The 14,753-nt window shown below is 53.3% G+C and overlaps 5 protein-coding genes across 5 annotated transcripts; 3 read left to right on the top strand and 2 right to left on the bottom strand.

The window, feature by feature from the left end:
• The first annotated feature begins 934 nt into the window (after nucleotides 1-934).
• Nucleotides 935-4,007, top strand: POSPLADRAFT_1177350 (hypothetical protein). The gene is made up of 13 exons (XM_024488492.1): nucleotides 935-1,164; nucleotides 1,226-1,300; nucleotides 1,355-1,775; nucleotides 1,815-1,854; nucleotides 1,916-2,127; nucleotides 2,186-2,498; nucleotides 2,553-2,619; nucleotides 2,673-2,784; nucleotides 2,843-2,941; nucleotides 3,007-3,121; nucleotides 3,174-3,232; nucleotides 3,285-3,404; nucleotides 3,470-4,007. Exons 1-13 carry the CDS (start codon nucleotides 1,139-1,141, stop codon nucleotides 3,611-3,613), a joined length of 1,803 nt encoding a protein of 600 aa, XP_024342664.1. The 5' UTR covers nucleotides 935-1,138; the 3' UTR covers nucleotides 3,614-4,007.
• POSPLADRAFT_1165885 (hypothetical protein) lies at nucleotides 3,800-6,492 on the bottom strand. The gene is made up of 8 exons (XM_024487899.1): nucleotides 6,362-6,492; nucleotides 6,185-6,307; nucleotides 5,939-6,126; nucleotides 5,045-5,889; nucleotides 4,815-4,987; nucleotides 4,336-4,764; nucleotides 4,179-4,277; nucleotides 3,800-4,126 (listed from the first exon to the last, which is right to left on the bottom strand). Exons 1-8 carry the CDS (start codon nucleotides 6,455-6,457, stop codon nucleotides 4,073-4,075), a joined length of 2,007 nt encoding a protein of 668 aa, XP_024342663.1. The 5' UTR covers nucleotides 6,458-6,492; the 3' UTR covers nucleotides 3,800-4,072.
• Nucleotides 6,493-6,951: 459 nt separating this feature from the next.
• POSPLADRAFT_1131002 (hypothetical protein) lies at nucleotides 6,952-7,158 on the top strand (the record flags this gene model as incomplete). Its single annotated transcript, XM_024484015.1, has 1 exon — nucleotides 6,952-7,158. A coding segment is annotated over one exon (207 nt), but the record flags the coding sequence as incomplete, so codon positions are not given.
• Nucleotides 7,159-9,995: 2,837 nt separating this feature from the next.
• Nucleotides 9,996-12,678, top strand: POSPLADRAFT_1064524 (hypothetical protein; the record flags this gene model as incomplete). Its single annotated transcript, XM_024481817.1, has 14 exons — nucleotides 9,996-10,082; nucleotides 10,145-10,190; nucleotides 10,368-10,977; nucleotides 11,071-11,122; nucleotides 11,152-11,259; nucleotides 11,327-11,335; nucleotides 11,415-11,445; nucleotides 11,576-11,619; nucleotides 11,707-11,820; nucleotides 11,930-11,979; nucleotides 12,038-12,152; nucleotides 12,215-12,232; nucleotides 12,288-12,321; nucleotides 12,378-12,678. 14 exons carry the CDS (start codon nucleotides 9,996-9,998, stop codon nucleotides 12,425-12,427), a joined length of 1,368 nt encoding a protein of 455 aa, XP_024342661.1. The 3' UTR covers nucleotides 12,428-12,678.
• A 612-nt stretch (nucleotides 12,679-13,290) lies between these two features.
• POSPLADRAFT_1043453 (hypothetical protein) lies at nucleotides 13,291-14,364 on the bottom strand (the record flags this gene model as incomplete). The annotated part of the gene is made up of 3 exons (XM_024478315.1): nucleotides 13,291-14,091; nucleotides 14,152-14,287; nucleotides 14,345-14,364. 3 exons carry the CDS (start codon nucleotides 14,362-14,364, stop codon nucleotides 13,291-13,293), a joined length of 957 nt encoding a protein of 318 aa, XP_024342660.1.
• Between the last annotated feature and the right edge of the window lie 389 nt (nucleotides 14,365-14,753).

Genomic DNA, 14,753 nt, shown 5'->3' with positions numbered 1-14,753 from the left:
TGGGGGTGCTGGCACCTCGCCAACGCTAATCTGGAGCTTCGAATGCATGCATTTTCAATGCGGCTAGTCGAGTCGCGAAATCGCGGAGCGCGCGCAGACTCTATCGGTGAGGCGGATATGCTGCGAGGGGCCTGATCGGGGTTTAGGGCCGGCGCACTCGGGTATCGTATGGGCGCCTTCCTGATTAGGCAATCTCACGCAACGTGGCGGGCCTGGCAGGGAGACTTTGGCACGAAGATTCTCGACTGCGTGTCGGCTCTTGCACCCAGGGCCTCGTGTGCGTTTCCTTACCTCACATCGGCTAGTGTGAATAGCGGGCCATCGCACCTCCTCTTTTGCGACACCCATGCCTCCCCCACCGCCGCCGCCGCCGCCTCCGCTATGCTTTCCGTTCTCTCGCGGGAAGTCGCGCCGCCGTCTCACGTTCTCGGAGCATGACGATGCGGGCTCGACACGATCCAGTGTTGCCCGACTGACACAGCATCCTAGCGGCGAATACTCTCCTACGGCGACCCTCACATCTCGTGCAGAGAAGCTGACGTTCTCGAGCGAGACCGAGTCCTACGAGTCAGCCCGCAATCAGCGCAATGAAGCCATTGAGGTCAAGCCTGCGGTCCTCCGCCGTAACACCACCAAAGGCAGGAGCACCATCGCCCCTTCTCGTGAGGCTCCGGCGCCGGCCGCTAAGGTGCAGCGAAAGTGGACCTATGGGTATGGATGGGGTACCGGGAAGAAAGAGAAGGAGCGCCAGAGGCAGCAGGAAATAGAGCAGGAAGAAATTTACGACGAGCCCGAAGCCTCGCTGGACCTGACGCGAAACCCATCGCAGGACAGCGGTCTCCCTTTGTACCAGTCACCACGCCCGTCTACCAGATCAAAGGGCTCCAGTGGCATCGAGTATCTGAATCCGTTACCTCCACAGTCTAATCCTGCGTCTCGATCTAATACCTACAAGTCGACCTCCACAGGCAGGTCGGTGCCCAGATCTGGAGGGAGCGGGAGCAGACGGCCTCGTTTTAATGCCGCAGACTCGGTCGATACGCTTGTGGGCTCCGCTTATGAGCGCAAGGTCAACGATCTTGATCCCATTCCTGAGAGATTCGACACTTCCGGCCGTCTAAACGCGTTGAGAGAACTAATGAAGAAGGACGATCTTGATTATTAGTAGGTACAATCTCTGATGAATTCTTGATGAGGAAGCTAAATGATCTTGCACGTTCGCTAGCGTCATCCCGACGGAGGATGCCCACGGCTCTGAGTACGTTGCTGTCAGTGACAAGCGACGAGAATGGATATCTGGGTATGCTCCACCTCATTCTGTTCATTCATTTCGCGACTGACGTTACACCCTCAGATTCACCGGCTCTGCTGGTCAGGCTATTGTTTCGAAGACCACAGCATACATGGTTGCGGACTCTCGCTACTGGGTGCAGGCTCGTACTGAGCTTGACGACAACTGGAATCTCGTTCAGGCTGGTCATGTCGACGGGCCCAAGGATTGGATCGAATGGCTTACTGAACGGGCTCGGGATGTTCGCGTCGGAATTGACTCGCGAATGGTCTCTCACCACACGGCGACAGTATTGAATCAAGCACTGATTGGGAAGAATTCCAAGCTTGTTTACCCGCCTCAGAATCTCGTCGATCTGATATGGGATGGCAAGCCGTCGCGATCCCGGGAACCCATCTTCGTGCAGCCGCACCGCTTCACAGGCATGGAGGCAAGCGCGAAGTTAGCAGATTTACGGGCGTGGATAAGTCGGCAGCCGCCCTCCGTTCCGACATACTCCAAGTCCGAGCCGAAGCCGTCGCAGATGCAGGTTGCCACGCTGATATCTTCTCTTCCCAATATCGGTGAGTCACCATCATCATATTGCCCACACGTAGCCGTTACTGAAGGAAGCGCCATCTGTAGCCTGGCTCCTCAACTTGCGCGGCGATGATATTCCTTTCAATCCTGTGTTCCACTCGTATCTATTCGTCAGTCTGGATGAGGCGATTCTATTTATCGAGCCTGCAAAGGTGTCTGCTGAGGTAGACGAATATCTGCGTTCGATCAGCGTCGAAAGGAAAGAGTACAACCAAATCTGGAGCTTCTTGCGTCTCAAGCCATGGGGCGAAGGGAAGGTCTGTCGCTGCTTCGCAATGCACGCCGTGCTCATACTCATAACGTTGATACACTTAGGTTATCATAACACCCGAAACGTCCTACGCAATATCCCTCATGTTGACGGGCTTCCGCTATACCGTACTGCCATCAGAAGTCGACAACATGAAAGCCGTGAAGACCGACGTCGAACTTGCAGGATTGCGCAACGCATATCGCAGGGATGGTGCTGCCTTTGTGCGGTTCCTCGCATGGATCGAGGAGAAGATTCAGACTGGCTTTGAGATCACCGAGTACGAGGCCGCCTGGCGTCTCACGGAATACCGACGTCAAGCGAAGAACTACATGGGCCTTGCGTATGAGAACATCTCGGGCAGTGGTGCGAATGCTGGTAAGCGGCAATGAGTGTGCAGTTGGTCTGCGGAGATTGATCACCTGATTACAGCTTTACCGCACTACACCCCTCGCAAGTCTACTGCACGGTTCATCGATCGAGAGACGCCATATCTGAAGTTAGTATCCCTTGCCACATATGCTTAGTGGCTAGTCTGACCGGCCTCCGCAGTGACTCAGGAGGACAATACCTGGACGGCACATGTGATACCACGCGAACCGTGCACTTCGGCAGGCCTACTGAAGCCCAGTGCGAAGGCTTCACCAGAGTATTGCAGGGCCATGTAAGTCATCGATTCCTCAAACTACTAGCCTGTGTGGCTCATAGTCGTGCCTCACTAGATTGCCATTGATAGCGCTATCTTTCCTGAGGGAACAAGTGGCCAACAATTGGATGTGCTGGCACGGAGAGCCTTGTGGCAAGACGGGCTCAATTATGGGGTGAGTGATTGTGTGAACATCGCCTCCATTGGAGACAATTGACCGGATTCTCTTATCGTAAACAGCATGGAACTGGTCACGGAGTCGGCTCCTTCTTAACTGTCCATGAAGGCCCACAGGGTTTCAGTTCAACTGTCCCACTCGTTCCTGGACACGTCGTGACGAACGAGCCTGGCTTCTGTAAGTGATGTCCGTTGAACATCGGAGGACATTCTGTTGATCCGTCTTTCAGACAAGGCTGGTGAATGGGGTGTCAGAATTGAGTCCGCTCTCATCGTCAAGAGAGTCCGGGTACGTCAACGACTTCGATGTAGCATACCTGAGCTAATATCTACCCTCTTAGACCAAGAACGAGTTCAACGGTCGGGTGTGGCTTGGATTCGAACGGCTGACATGTGTACCCATCCAGACAAAGATGGTCAAAGACGTGATGCTATCGAAGGAGGAGCGTCAGTGGCTCAAGGTCCGTCCGACGCGCTTGAATGTAGCTCTGCTCTGGTCTCACTGACTGATTTTTGGTTTCCCTAGACCCACAACAGACGCTGCCTCGAGGAGCTCGAGCCCCTTCTACAGGAGGACAAGCGCGCGCTCAGGTGGTTGCGCAGAGAGGCCGAGCGTGGTATTGGCCTCGCGAAATCTGGCCCTGGCGGAATCGCCATAGACTGGGATTGATGCCCACACGACCTGTTATGTCTCATGTTTCATGTCTTCTCGCTGTTTGATGTTTTGCTAAACTGTACTTTTTAGTTACATTACCTTGACGATGGGGTGTCGCAGGGCATTCCCTATATCATCACTGAATCTTATCCCATTTCCCCATTCTTATGTATGCTTCGCATCGTGCAGCCTCCGATAGACTTGGATTTACTTATTGCGCCCACATCCGTGTGGCCAACCTTTTCTTCGTAACACAACTGCTGTTCTTACCGTGTACTATTCACCCTCGAGTTGCTTTGCGCCAATGCTGGCTTATCTGTATAGCTGGAACTGGAATACAGTGTTGCTTTCGTTGTAGACAGATCAGACATTCGAGCAGCGATGTCAACGATGTCAACCATCCATAAGTAAATGCAAAAGTGGGAAAGATAATATGAACAGCGAGATAGTACACAATGACGGAGAAGGCAAAGATCATCTGCGATTTGTCTTGCCCATCTTCCGTTTGCCAGCAAACAAATGCTTCGGCTGCACAACAATACATCAATGAATGCTCGATCTCAGAAATGAATTTCCCCACCATTTTGGTCTTGATGGCACGGTCGCTCTCTCCGGCCTTGGCCTGCATATTGCGGCTTCTGTGACTGAGATCCCGCAGCTTGATGGCTTTCGATGCTTGCTGTGAGAAGGACGCGACAAGTCAGCACGCGCCCGTCACCTCCGAAAAAGTAACGTACAGCTTCGTCCCGCATACCCCCCAACCGACGATCCGTCCTCGGCAGCTTGCCCTTTGTGATGACAGCGCCCGAATTCGCCTTCGCCCGCTTGCTTGGCGTCGGCCGCTCTTCCCCATCGACGTCCATCCACTCGTCCTCGTCCTCCGCGGCTTTGTCCTCGTCGACGTCCATCTCCGCCTCCTCTTCCTCGCGCTGCCGTTTCCGCTTCGCGCCAGCAATCTTCGCGAGCCGCTCGGCGCGCTCCTGGATGCGGCTGGGGTCGAGGCCGGCCTTGGTGAGCTCGGACGTGAGTTCGGTAATCGTCCGCAGGCCTACTGTCCGCGGGAGTTTCGCCTGGTTCTTCATAGCCTTCTTGCCGCTCTGCGAGACAAGCTTGTGTTGGCGGGAGACCTTCGCCTCTACAGCTTCTCGCTCATCGTCGGAGTCAAACTATCACCACAAGATCAGATACAAACTAACGGATGAGCGGCGATGCGCACCATGTCTTCCTCACTGTCGTAGAAGCCTTCTGCTTGCAGCTTCTCCTCTTCCCGCTCGAGCGCCTCGAGTTTCTCGAGGATGTCGGGGTCAATGAAGTCAGCAACATTCTTGCCGTCCATGATCTCCGGGATGACGTCCATTTTCCACTCAGGGTTCGCGAGCATGTAGTTCTCTGGTGAAGAAAGACGAAGGTCAGCCGTGAGTCACACTGTCAATAACAGAGACGAACTTCGGAGGTTGATATTGTATACTCCAGGCCCGCCCTCCTCAGCCTCAATGTCCTTCTCCAACCTCGGCCGGTCAGGATCGTTCATGTCGAACTTCTTCCGTTCCTTGATTGCTTCAGGAATGAACGGCTCTCTGACGAGGTCGTCGCGCGCCTTCGGCTGCGCGACATGCAGACGGTTAAGGATCGAGTTGATCTTGTTACCCTTAAGCTTCTGGTCGACCCGGTGCTCGAGAAGCGCATCGCACGCCTTGTTCTTGAGCTCCATGACACCCTCATCAGTGTAACACGAGACTTGGACGTGCATCGCGCCCTCGCTGTTGATAATCTCTTCGACGAGCGCGCGATTCTCCGGGGAGAGGTCATCGAGGCGCGTCACATCGATCTTGTTGATCACTAGCATGGTCGGCTTGTTCGCAAAGAGAGGCTTGATGGAGTGGTAGAGCTTGCACTGCGCCTCGATGCTATACCCGCATTGCTCGCTGAGGTCCATGAAGTAGAGCACGCAGCTCTTCAGATGCGCGAGCGCTGTAATGCTCTGCATCTCGATCGTGTTCATATCCTCGAGCGGGTGGTCGAGGATCCCGGGCGTGTCAATCACCTGCCAGCGCATGTAGCGGTAATCGAGGTGACCGACGAAAAGGGACTTGGTGGTGAAGGCGTAGGGCTGGACGTCGACATCCGCGCGGGTGACCTTGTTAATGAAAGATGATTTGCCGACGTTTGGATAACCGCAAATAAGGAGGGTACGGGCGGTGGGGTCGATGTTGGGGAGACGGGAAATGTGTTGGCGCACTTGCTCGAGGTAGGCAAGTGGGTCTTTTTGTCGGCGCATGATCGTAGCCATGCTGTAGCCTGCCGTTAGGATATCATCTCACAAGCAACATGCTCACTAACCGACCCAGTGCAGCCCGCTTGAGCTGCTTGCATCGGTACAGGCTGTCACCGAACTTGAGAAGACGAACATAGTCTTTTGCGACTTGGTCGATGAGATGTCTCGCGGTACGAAGCTGACCGAGAGCGAGCTTGTAATGGTTTTTATCGTACAGCACGTTCATAAGGGAAGACAGGAATGGGTGTATGTCCTGTACACACTTTGTTAAACCTGACCCTACCCAGCTCATAAGAATTGGTGGAACGCACATCAAGCATAGGGAATTCTTCCAAGATGGCGCTAAGCTTTTCATCGAATGAATCTTGCGTGAATTTGACCTTGCGCATGTAAAAGTTTCGTATACGACTGATCTTGAAGTTTTTGTGGATGACCTAGAGTACTATGCTCAATGTAAAGGTCTCCTAAATTGCTCCTGTCCTGCTTACCGTGGGGGTCTTCCTCTGCGTCTTGGACAAGACGATGTCGAGAAAGTCCGCCGCCGTAGGCACGGGGGAGATGGCCTTTAGTCCGCTGGTCGACATGTTGCTAGCCCAGGATGATGTGCGGAAGGAGTATGAGACCTGGTGAGCGGACGTCGCTGCAGCCCGCACCATCCTGCAGGCCTTGCGGGGAATTTTTGAATTACGTCAGCAATGCACGTGCACAATGTGATGGCGGGGATACCGCATTTGGGGCTCCGCCCCGAGCATTGATTCGATCACGATCGTCATGCTGCTCGCCAGGTCTTGATCAATGTGTCGGCTCTCTCAAGCTCCACGTCAACATCACCCCCCCAGACTCTATTGTCACAGGATGTCTTCTACATGTTATCAGAACTCGGCCTTACTCTTACTTCATGACTCAGAAGCACAAGAAGAATATTACCGGCCATCACCAACCCGTCCTGCGCCCACAGAGCTGGCGCACATAATTCTGCCTCATATCTCATTCGGTAAATTCTCCCTGACACCCATATCTTCCTATCGCCTGCGACTATCACCGCCGACCTCGCCGAGAATGCCGCGACGTGGCGCATCACCTTCAGTTCCTCGTTGGCAACATCCTCACGCTCGACTTCTCTGACAACATGTTCCACCTCACCCACGTTCAGCATGTTCTGCGTCACGTCGCGGACTCCATCAGGACGCTCAATGAGACGCATTGCGTTATCAAGCCCGGTGGAGTTGTCGCGCACGATGCTCATATCATTAACAAGACGCTCTGTCCGGAAGCTGCTGGATGAGCAGGATGACATTCACGTACTTCTAGGGCGCGCAAGGATGGTGGCCAGCCGCGTGCAGGTCGGCGGCTAATCTCATGGGCCATGAAGGTACAAACCTTACTGCTAATACGGCGAGTTCCTGGTGTTACACCACGCTTCCAGGACGCGCGCTGCATATTAGCATATGGGTCGGACGTGTGCTAAAGCCAAGGCTTCCGACCACCGAGCTCGCGCTTGGGCTAGCCACGCGCACAGCTGGAAACGATTGCCGCAATGTGTCGCGCGTGGGATCTCAAGAAGGTATCCGATGCGCACCGGAGATTGTGTCCACTGCCTGTGTCACGCAGACAAATTGCAGGGCGCGTCTTCCGTCGTGTATCTCCTACTGACATCCTAACCTATGGTCGACGCATCTTGCTGCGCACCGCAATCACAATCACGAGAACATAACTGTAGGCGGTACCGTTGATTCTGTGGAAAGAAAAGAACACAGCGGATGGTATTGGCGGAGCCGGGCATTGCGTCTGCCATGGGGCCCATGGGCAGCCATCGCTGTTGTTGTCGTCTACCATCTTGGCCCCTTTTACAGCAAAATCAATAATGATAGACCTCACCTCGCAAAATATACATTGGGGCAAGGTGGGGCAGAAGCTCGCGGCAGAAGTCGGCAGTGATGCAGAGACGGCGACAGGCGGCCGATTAGAGACGGGCTATTGAGTGAGGGTCGTGAGGTAGATGTTTGCTGTAATCCCCTCGTCCTCTCGCTGTCATGGTCGGTAATTGATGATATATCCATCTTGCTCAGAAAGACCTCATGGTATACATGTCTGGTTCCATAACCAACGGCCAGATTGAGGAAGCTACCGACTCCATCGCGTCATAGGGTGTAGGAGTTCGTCGCTGTCTGGTTTTGCTTGCGGAAGCAGAGCGCGACTGGGGAGACCTCGCCAAGGTGACGAACATTGAGACATTGGTGTAGCCCTAAATGGGGGGATCGTACATGAATTTCGGAAATGGTTGTATATGGCTGCCGCGAACAACGCTGAGATATCTGAGGGATGAGAGCACGTCACACCCGAGGTGCCGAGCGCCGCCATGCCCCATGACGCCTGTCTGTACTTTTTGCGAGGGAGATTTATCATTCTAGGTATTGGTTGACTATAGCATTTCGAATTGAACAGTACAATCCCAGTGAATTGCAGTGCCCGTAAAGCTGGTGAACGGCAAACTATAGCGCTCAAAACATCAAGGTGCAAGCAAATTGAGATACATTATCTCTTTGAAAGGACATTCGCCCCGAGCTGCTCCGAGTCATTCTGTGAGACTCACGATGACAGCGGACGAGCGCAAAACATGCGCTATCAATGGACTGATGGATCCGTGACATACGCATCGTCCTCCGCGTTTATGACTATCGGGGACGCGAAGTGTGCAGACTGGAATCACCTGTGGCAATCATATATAAAATCATGGCCGGTACCGTACATTGGGCATCTCGTATCAGACGTGCTGATATGCAGTCATAGGCGCTCTGGATGAGACGAAGAAAAGCGGCGCATCACTGCAGGACATTGCTTCGCGCACGAAAACGTAAGCCTCGCAGCTACCACTCGGTCAGGCAAGGCGAATAGATCGCCGAGACCGTCGGGGCTGTGTCAGGTAACCCATGTCATGTCACTCACCTTCTGATTCAACTGGTACCGCACATTGATGCCAAATGTAGCACATGCATGTACCCTAGACTCGCAGGCTCGTCAGGCCTCAGAGCGATCTCGGGCATGGCAGACCTGAGTATATCGACGGCGGATCATGGAGATTCATCGTGACAAGTACAGTCGTTTGCTCTTGGCAAGAGGCTGTCATTTGAGAAGATTTACGACGTGGACGTTTGACGGTGCGAATTGTGATGACCGGTGGAATCTGCAAGACGTATGCGTGGTTGACTCGGCCAACGAAGCGCGCGCAGCTGCGACGCCTTGCCACAATGGCGGATACAACTCAAAGTGATGACGCAACAGTCAGTGGAGCCGACCAGGCCACTCACCGGAACGGCTAGATGTGTTGTGGAGGGCAGCCGCGCTCATGAGGAAGTGACACGAGGCATCTGGTTTGATATACTACATTGCTGGATCGCACAGATCTCATTGCCCAAGAGCTGATGCTGGCCTGTGTGGAGAGATCCGGCATTGCGGCTGCGAAGCTTATGCAAGTGCGCACATGCGAATCTGGGACTCATTGGCGGCGTTGAGAAGGACCTAAGAGTAGATGTCTCCCACGAGGGGACAACAATTGACCAGTGAACATCAAACTCAAGCACGATCGGACGCTGGAGCGGCGTCCGTGGGCGTCATCCATTTTACAAGGGTGTTCAAATTGACAGCGCGAAGAGGAAAGTCTGCGGCTCGACGGAGAGGAGAGCGCTCGATGTCAGATGGGAACAGTCCGCGTGGCAAGACACATAACACCGAGCACCCCGCAGGCTATCCACCTTGAAGAAGTGGCAAGGATGCAGGGAGTTGTATTTGACCACCAGATATGATGGTTAGTGAATCTGATTCCGCGGATGAGAATGGTGGCTGAATATGAAGGGAGGTCTGGATTAGGATCTGATCGAAGAGCCCGAGACCGCGGACACGGTGGTTCCTGACAATCAAAGGCAGTGCTCCGCATTGAGAAGAGCGGCCATTGGTATTTCTCCATCACAGCTCTACAGTTCCCGTGAGATATGGCGCCAGATTATCCAACTCCTTGCGAAGACCCGCCATCAGGCAGCCACGGCCCTCCTATATTCCCCAGATATGAGTACCAGTGCAGCCGAAGGCGCTACGCAGTCGCCGTACGACTCGCCCCCCTCCGCCATGACTCTCCCTGCCGTGCTCTCGCGGCGCTCGGTCGACAACGCCGAGGCCATACGTGTCCACAACCAAATTGAGGAAGATCTCAAGGTACGTTGGTACGCGCGTCTTGACGCGTCCGTTCAGCTGCGCTGATGCCGGTGTCATGCAAGCGAGAGCACGAACGGCTCAAACGCAGGCGACCTAGAGAAATTAAAGGTATGTAATCGAGATTCATCGTCTTATCGGCAACGGTGTGAAAACACGAGCCTCGCATCGACCATCCTATGTGCTGCGCGTGCGCATTCATGGTAATCGTGCATGGCCGATCCACTACCCTCTCTATGCTAGCGCCCAAATGCGCGATATAGCCGTGCTCACCAACCTTCCGACCAGTGATACTACTTGGCCAAGCAGAGTCCGGCAAATCGACTCTGCAGAAGCAGTTCCAGCTATACTACGCGTCACAAACCCTCGAATACGAAAAGCCGACATGGCGTCCTATAGTCTACTTCAATATACTCAAGGCCATTCGTATGATCCTCGCCGAGGTCGATTACGAATACCTGTCTAACAAGGGAACCACATCCGTCCCCCAGTCAATATCGCGGGGGTCTAGCGCGTCTGGCTCAGTGTCCATACTCTCGGGCCATGGTGATATAGACCCGGCATGGGTGATGGAGCTTGCGCAGCTCCGGAGCAAGCTCTTGCCCCTGGTGGCCAGCGAAGAGGCCCTCGCATCAGAGCTGAGCGGAGGCATTACCGTCAGCGGTGGCCGGTCAGGCTTGTACGTCCGCGCCGGCTGGCAGGCCCTCAGCACTGCAACACGGACGTTCCAGCTCTCCGACATTCGCAACGGCATGGGTCCCCGGGCGCCGGTCATGACTGACATCGTCGCGAAAACATTAGTGGCGAACCAGGACGAGATCGAGGACATGTGGCATCATCCAGCCGTCAGGCATCTGCTCGCGATGAACAAATTGCGTCTAGAGGAGTATGCGCCATTGTATGTGATGGCGCGATATACCGAGCCTATATAGCAAGCTCTGACGCAGATTCTCGTGACAGTTTCTTAGACAATATCCACCGTATTGCACAGCCCGATTATCTTCCCACCGCAGGCATGTTCAATGTTTAACATCACGCTGTTCGTACTCCTATTGACACTTTGGCCTCAGAGGACATCCTCCACGTCCGGATACAGACGCTAGGGGTGAAGGAACACTCCTTCGATGTTGATATGGCAGGAGTTACATACAGCTGGCTGTTGTACGATGTCGGTGGTGCCGTATGTGCTGACTATGCTCTGTTCATGTCGGTGCATATCTGACCACAGAACACTTTTGGCTTCATAGAGAGGTCAGGTGAGTGTCCCAGCTCTGCTGCCAGGCCCCATGAGCGTGGACATGTCTAACGACACTTTCTCGCCTACCGAACGAACAGCGACAAGCGTGGGTACCCTATTTCGAAGACGGTACGTCGATATGTTATCGCACAGGATTCGCTCACGTCGGCGCCCGATTCTCGTTGTTGATTGCTTCGGGCTTCTCATTGCGGCCTGCGCTTTGACCGAGGGCACCATTGCTGAACCTGTTCCGGTATAGCTACGGCCATCATTTTCCTGGCACCAATCAGCGCATTTGACCAGGTATGTGCCGTCCACGCGCTCCCCCATGCATTAGCCACCATATGTGGCGGCGACGGTCATGGCAATCTGACAAGCATCTTTCATTAGTACTTGGAAGAAGATCCGCGGACCAACAGGATAGATGATTCGCTGCAGCTGTTCACCTCTATATGCTCGAACAAGCTGTTGCAGAAAGCGGCGCTCGTCCTCATGCTCAACAAGGCACGTATCTCCATTCTATGATGGTTGAGATGCCGAGTGCCGACATTGACGTTTGCTTCTGTTCCATTGTGGTCGGCGTGTGCGTGCCGCTGTGATACCGTGACGGTAGACGGACCTCCTGAAAGAGAAGCTGCAAGCTGGTATCCGAGTGCGGAAATAGTGCGTCTGCCGCCCATTTACTGGAATGCCCCGCACCTGATTCTGTGATATCGTCCAGCATCTCTTCGTACGGAGATCGGCCCAACACGTACGAAGAGGTCTCGGAGTACTTCCGCGCGCATTTCATCCAGGCTCACAAGCGCAAGGACGTGTACCACAGGCCATTATACGTCGTGGGTGTCTCTTCCGATGCGTTGTCGCTGCGCGCACATGCTGATCGCAATCTCGCCAATAGCACTTTACGTCCATGCTCGTACGTATAACCCTGGTGCTCGTGATACATGCATCGCTCACGCCACATGCTCCAGGACATTAAGGCCACCCAACGCATCATCGTAAATGGTACGCCCGGTGTTTGTGTCTCCTTCAGTGCTGATTGATCATCTTATCCCCTTAAGTAAACGAGGCGATCCTCCGAAAGCACATGTCAACCATTGGCCTGGCTTGATGCCCCCATTGCCGGCTCTCTCTTATCTTTGGATATCTTCCTTGGTTATAATATAGCAGAACGGAATTGCTAAAGTATTTGAAATGGTATCAGAATATCTCGACCGGTGCTCACAGTGATGCCTTCGTATCATAGAACAAGATTGTATTACTTACTTCGACTTGGCTCCCAATTGTCGCATTCACGACGTCGTAATCATCGTAGTTACAGAGACTCGTCCCTATATTCAAATACAAGTATGTGGAAAAGTATATGCCTGTGTGCCATTTGATCTTTCGTAATCACCTCTCTTGGAGAGGGTAGGGGTGATTCATAATAGTCGTCAGTGAGATATTTATGGCGAGAAAGTGGAAGTAATGGGCTGCATAGAAAACCTGTGCCTTATCCTTGCATCCCGTTATCGAATTTCGTGGCGGTCAACGTAAGATGATAGCAGTCGCGTTGCATCTTGCTGCCCGGTATTGTGATTTCTCGGTAATGGCTGGATGGAATGTCAGAATGCCGTAGAGATTTAGAAGGCCGGGATGCGCCATTGTACTAGTCTCTCTGGTCCGACAATACCAACACATCTTACCGGTATCGACGGTAATGCTAGTTGTTGAATGCCCCGGTACTCAACTAACTCGAATTATACTGGGAGGACTCATCTTTGTGTGCTGATAATGAGGCTCAGTTCAGACTGATCGGGGCATACACGCAAGGGCTAGATATCGTATTGTCATTAAGATGCAAACAGGCTGTCGGTGAGCATTTGTCGGAGGTTTTATAGTTCCTCGGATTTTTCTGTCCTCGCCCACTTTTCCATGCGCCGCTTCGGCTACAAGCTCCGACACTGTAACGGCAGCTTCACTGCTCTTACATCTTCACTCCCACTCCCAGTTCGCCACTAATCGAGCAACCACCGGTTCGCTGATATCGCGCCAACCACCCGAAGCGAGCGGTGGAGACAAGCGGTCTAGCGTCGTGACTTCGAAACGGTCACCTGCCCACGCACCGCGATGCAGGTCGCCGTTGAAGTGCATCGCTATCGAGGGATCAGACGACCAGCATATCAAGGATAACAGAACGTTCCCGAGGCCTATGGACCCGGGTGGTAACGGTCCGTCCGGTGTGTCGTTTAGGTGAGCCGCTATCGAGTCTTCCCGGACGTACTCCTGCTTCGTCAAATTGCACAACACCCAGTAATGCACCTTCGCTTTGCCAAGGTAGTGACAATTCGGCTCCTCGTTGGAGATGCTCATGTAAAACTTAAGTTCTCGCTTTGGGAGGCAGCTCCATACATCGTAAGGTGGTGACCAGTATGCCTTTGGCTCGTGCTCGACTCGCTGATAAGTCTCGGAGATGAACCCGTAAAAAAGCTGCTTGTCCTGGTCCTGAAGTTCCTGCAGCTCGGTTTCAGACAAGAGCCCTTCTGGAAGATCGTCAGTCCTTGCGTAGTCGCCAAGGCAGATTATACGATCGCCCTTCCACCGTTGCTGACATAGGCAGATGAGTTCGTACATCCGCTGGTGGCCAAATGGTTCAAGCAGGGGGGTTGCAAGAGTCAGAAACAGCGCATCTTGGAAGCTTGTGATATTGTCGAAAATGAAATGTAATATCTCTCCTGGCAGGTCCAGACGACCGAGTGCCTTTCCGGTTTCCATTGTACGGACATATGGCTTATGCTGAAAACAAAGCATTCATGAGTGAACATCAACAGAGGTGAAACTTGAGCAGGGGCCCACCTTCGCTAGTGCGGAGTCGGGCGCAGGGTGAGGGAATGGCGTTAGGATGAATTCGATCAATGTCTCAAAGTCGTCGTAGAAGAATTCGCCAAGTTTTCCCCACGTGCCAAAATTCTCCCGCTTGTCCAGGTTTGCTCTGACAATCAAGTAAGAATTAGAGATAGCGTGCGCAGGCGTAAAGGTGACAACGCACAACATCCACCATTGACCCATATCGGAATGTTGTGGCTTGGAAGGTACGTGACTTTCGAAGTTGTGGATTCACTAGCTTTGTTAGAATAGTACTATGATGACAGTCAAAATTGACGGGGCTCCTATTGTTGAGTGGAAGCACCGCGGGGTGGCCAGTGGCCACGGATCGACTTACGTAAGTGCATCACATGGAGCACGTGAAAACATGTTAGTGGTACTTAGGGAGTTGTTCAAATCCCTTATACTGCCTTTCACGTTAGAATTTAAAATTGCACAGCGCGTATTTAGTCCCTAAGGATGCCCCCATGCCACGTCAATAGTTCAATTAAGTATGCTCGCCAAGGTGTCTTGACAACAGCGTACACAAATCTCGACCCAGTCTGGATCTCCAATCTACGAACATACACCGT

This window comes from Postia placenta, assembly GCF_002117355.1.
Source record: "Postia placenta MAD-698-R-SB12 unplaced genomic scaffold POSPLAscaffold_2, whole genome shotgun sequence".
Taxonomy (NCBI): domain Eukaryota; kingdom Fungi; phylum Basidiomycota; class Agaricomycetes; order Polyporales; family Adustoporiaceae; genus Rhodonia; species Rhodonia placenta.
Note: the sequence above shows the minus strand (reverse complement) of the source record. Positions and strands in the feature narration are given on the sequence as shown.

Excerpts from the sequence above, each read along its gene's own strand:
- POSPLADRAFT_1177350 (XM_024488492.1), top strand. The coding sequence starts at position 1,139 with ATGAAGAAGGACGATCTTGATTATTA. Across the intron at positions 2,620-2,672 it reads CGAGAGACGCCATATCTGAA|TGACTCAGGAGGACAATACC; the intron begins GTTAGTATCCCT and ends CGGCCTCCGCAG. Across the intron at positions 2,942-3,006 it reads AAGACGGGCTCAATTATGGG|CATGGAACTGGTCACGGAGT; the intron begins GTGAGTGATTGT and ends TATCGTAAACAG.
- POSPLADRAFT_1165885 (XM_024487899.1), bottom strand. The coding sequence starts at position 6,457 with ATGTCGACCAGCGGACTAAAGGCCATCTCCCCCGTGCCTACGGCGGCG. Across the intron at positions 5,890-5,938 it reads AAGCGGGCTGCACTGGGTCG|CATGGCTACGATCATGCGCC; the intron begins GTTAGTGAGCAT and ends GGCAGGCTACAG. Across the intron at positions 4,988-5,044 it reads ATACAATATCAACCTCCGAA|AGAACTACATGCTCGCGAAC; the intron begins GTTCGTCTCTGT and ends TTTCTTCACCAG.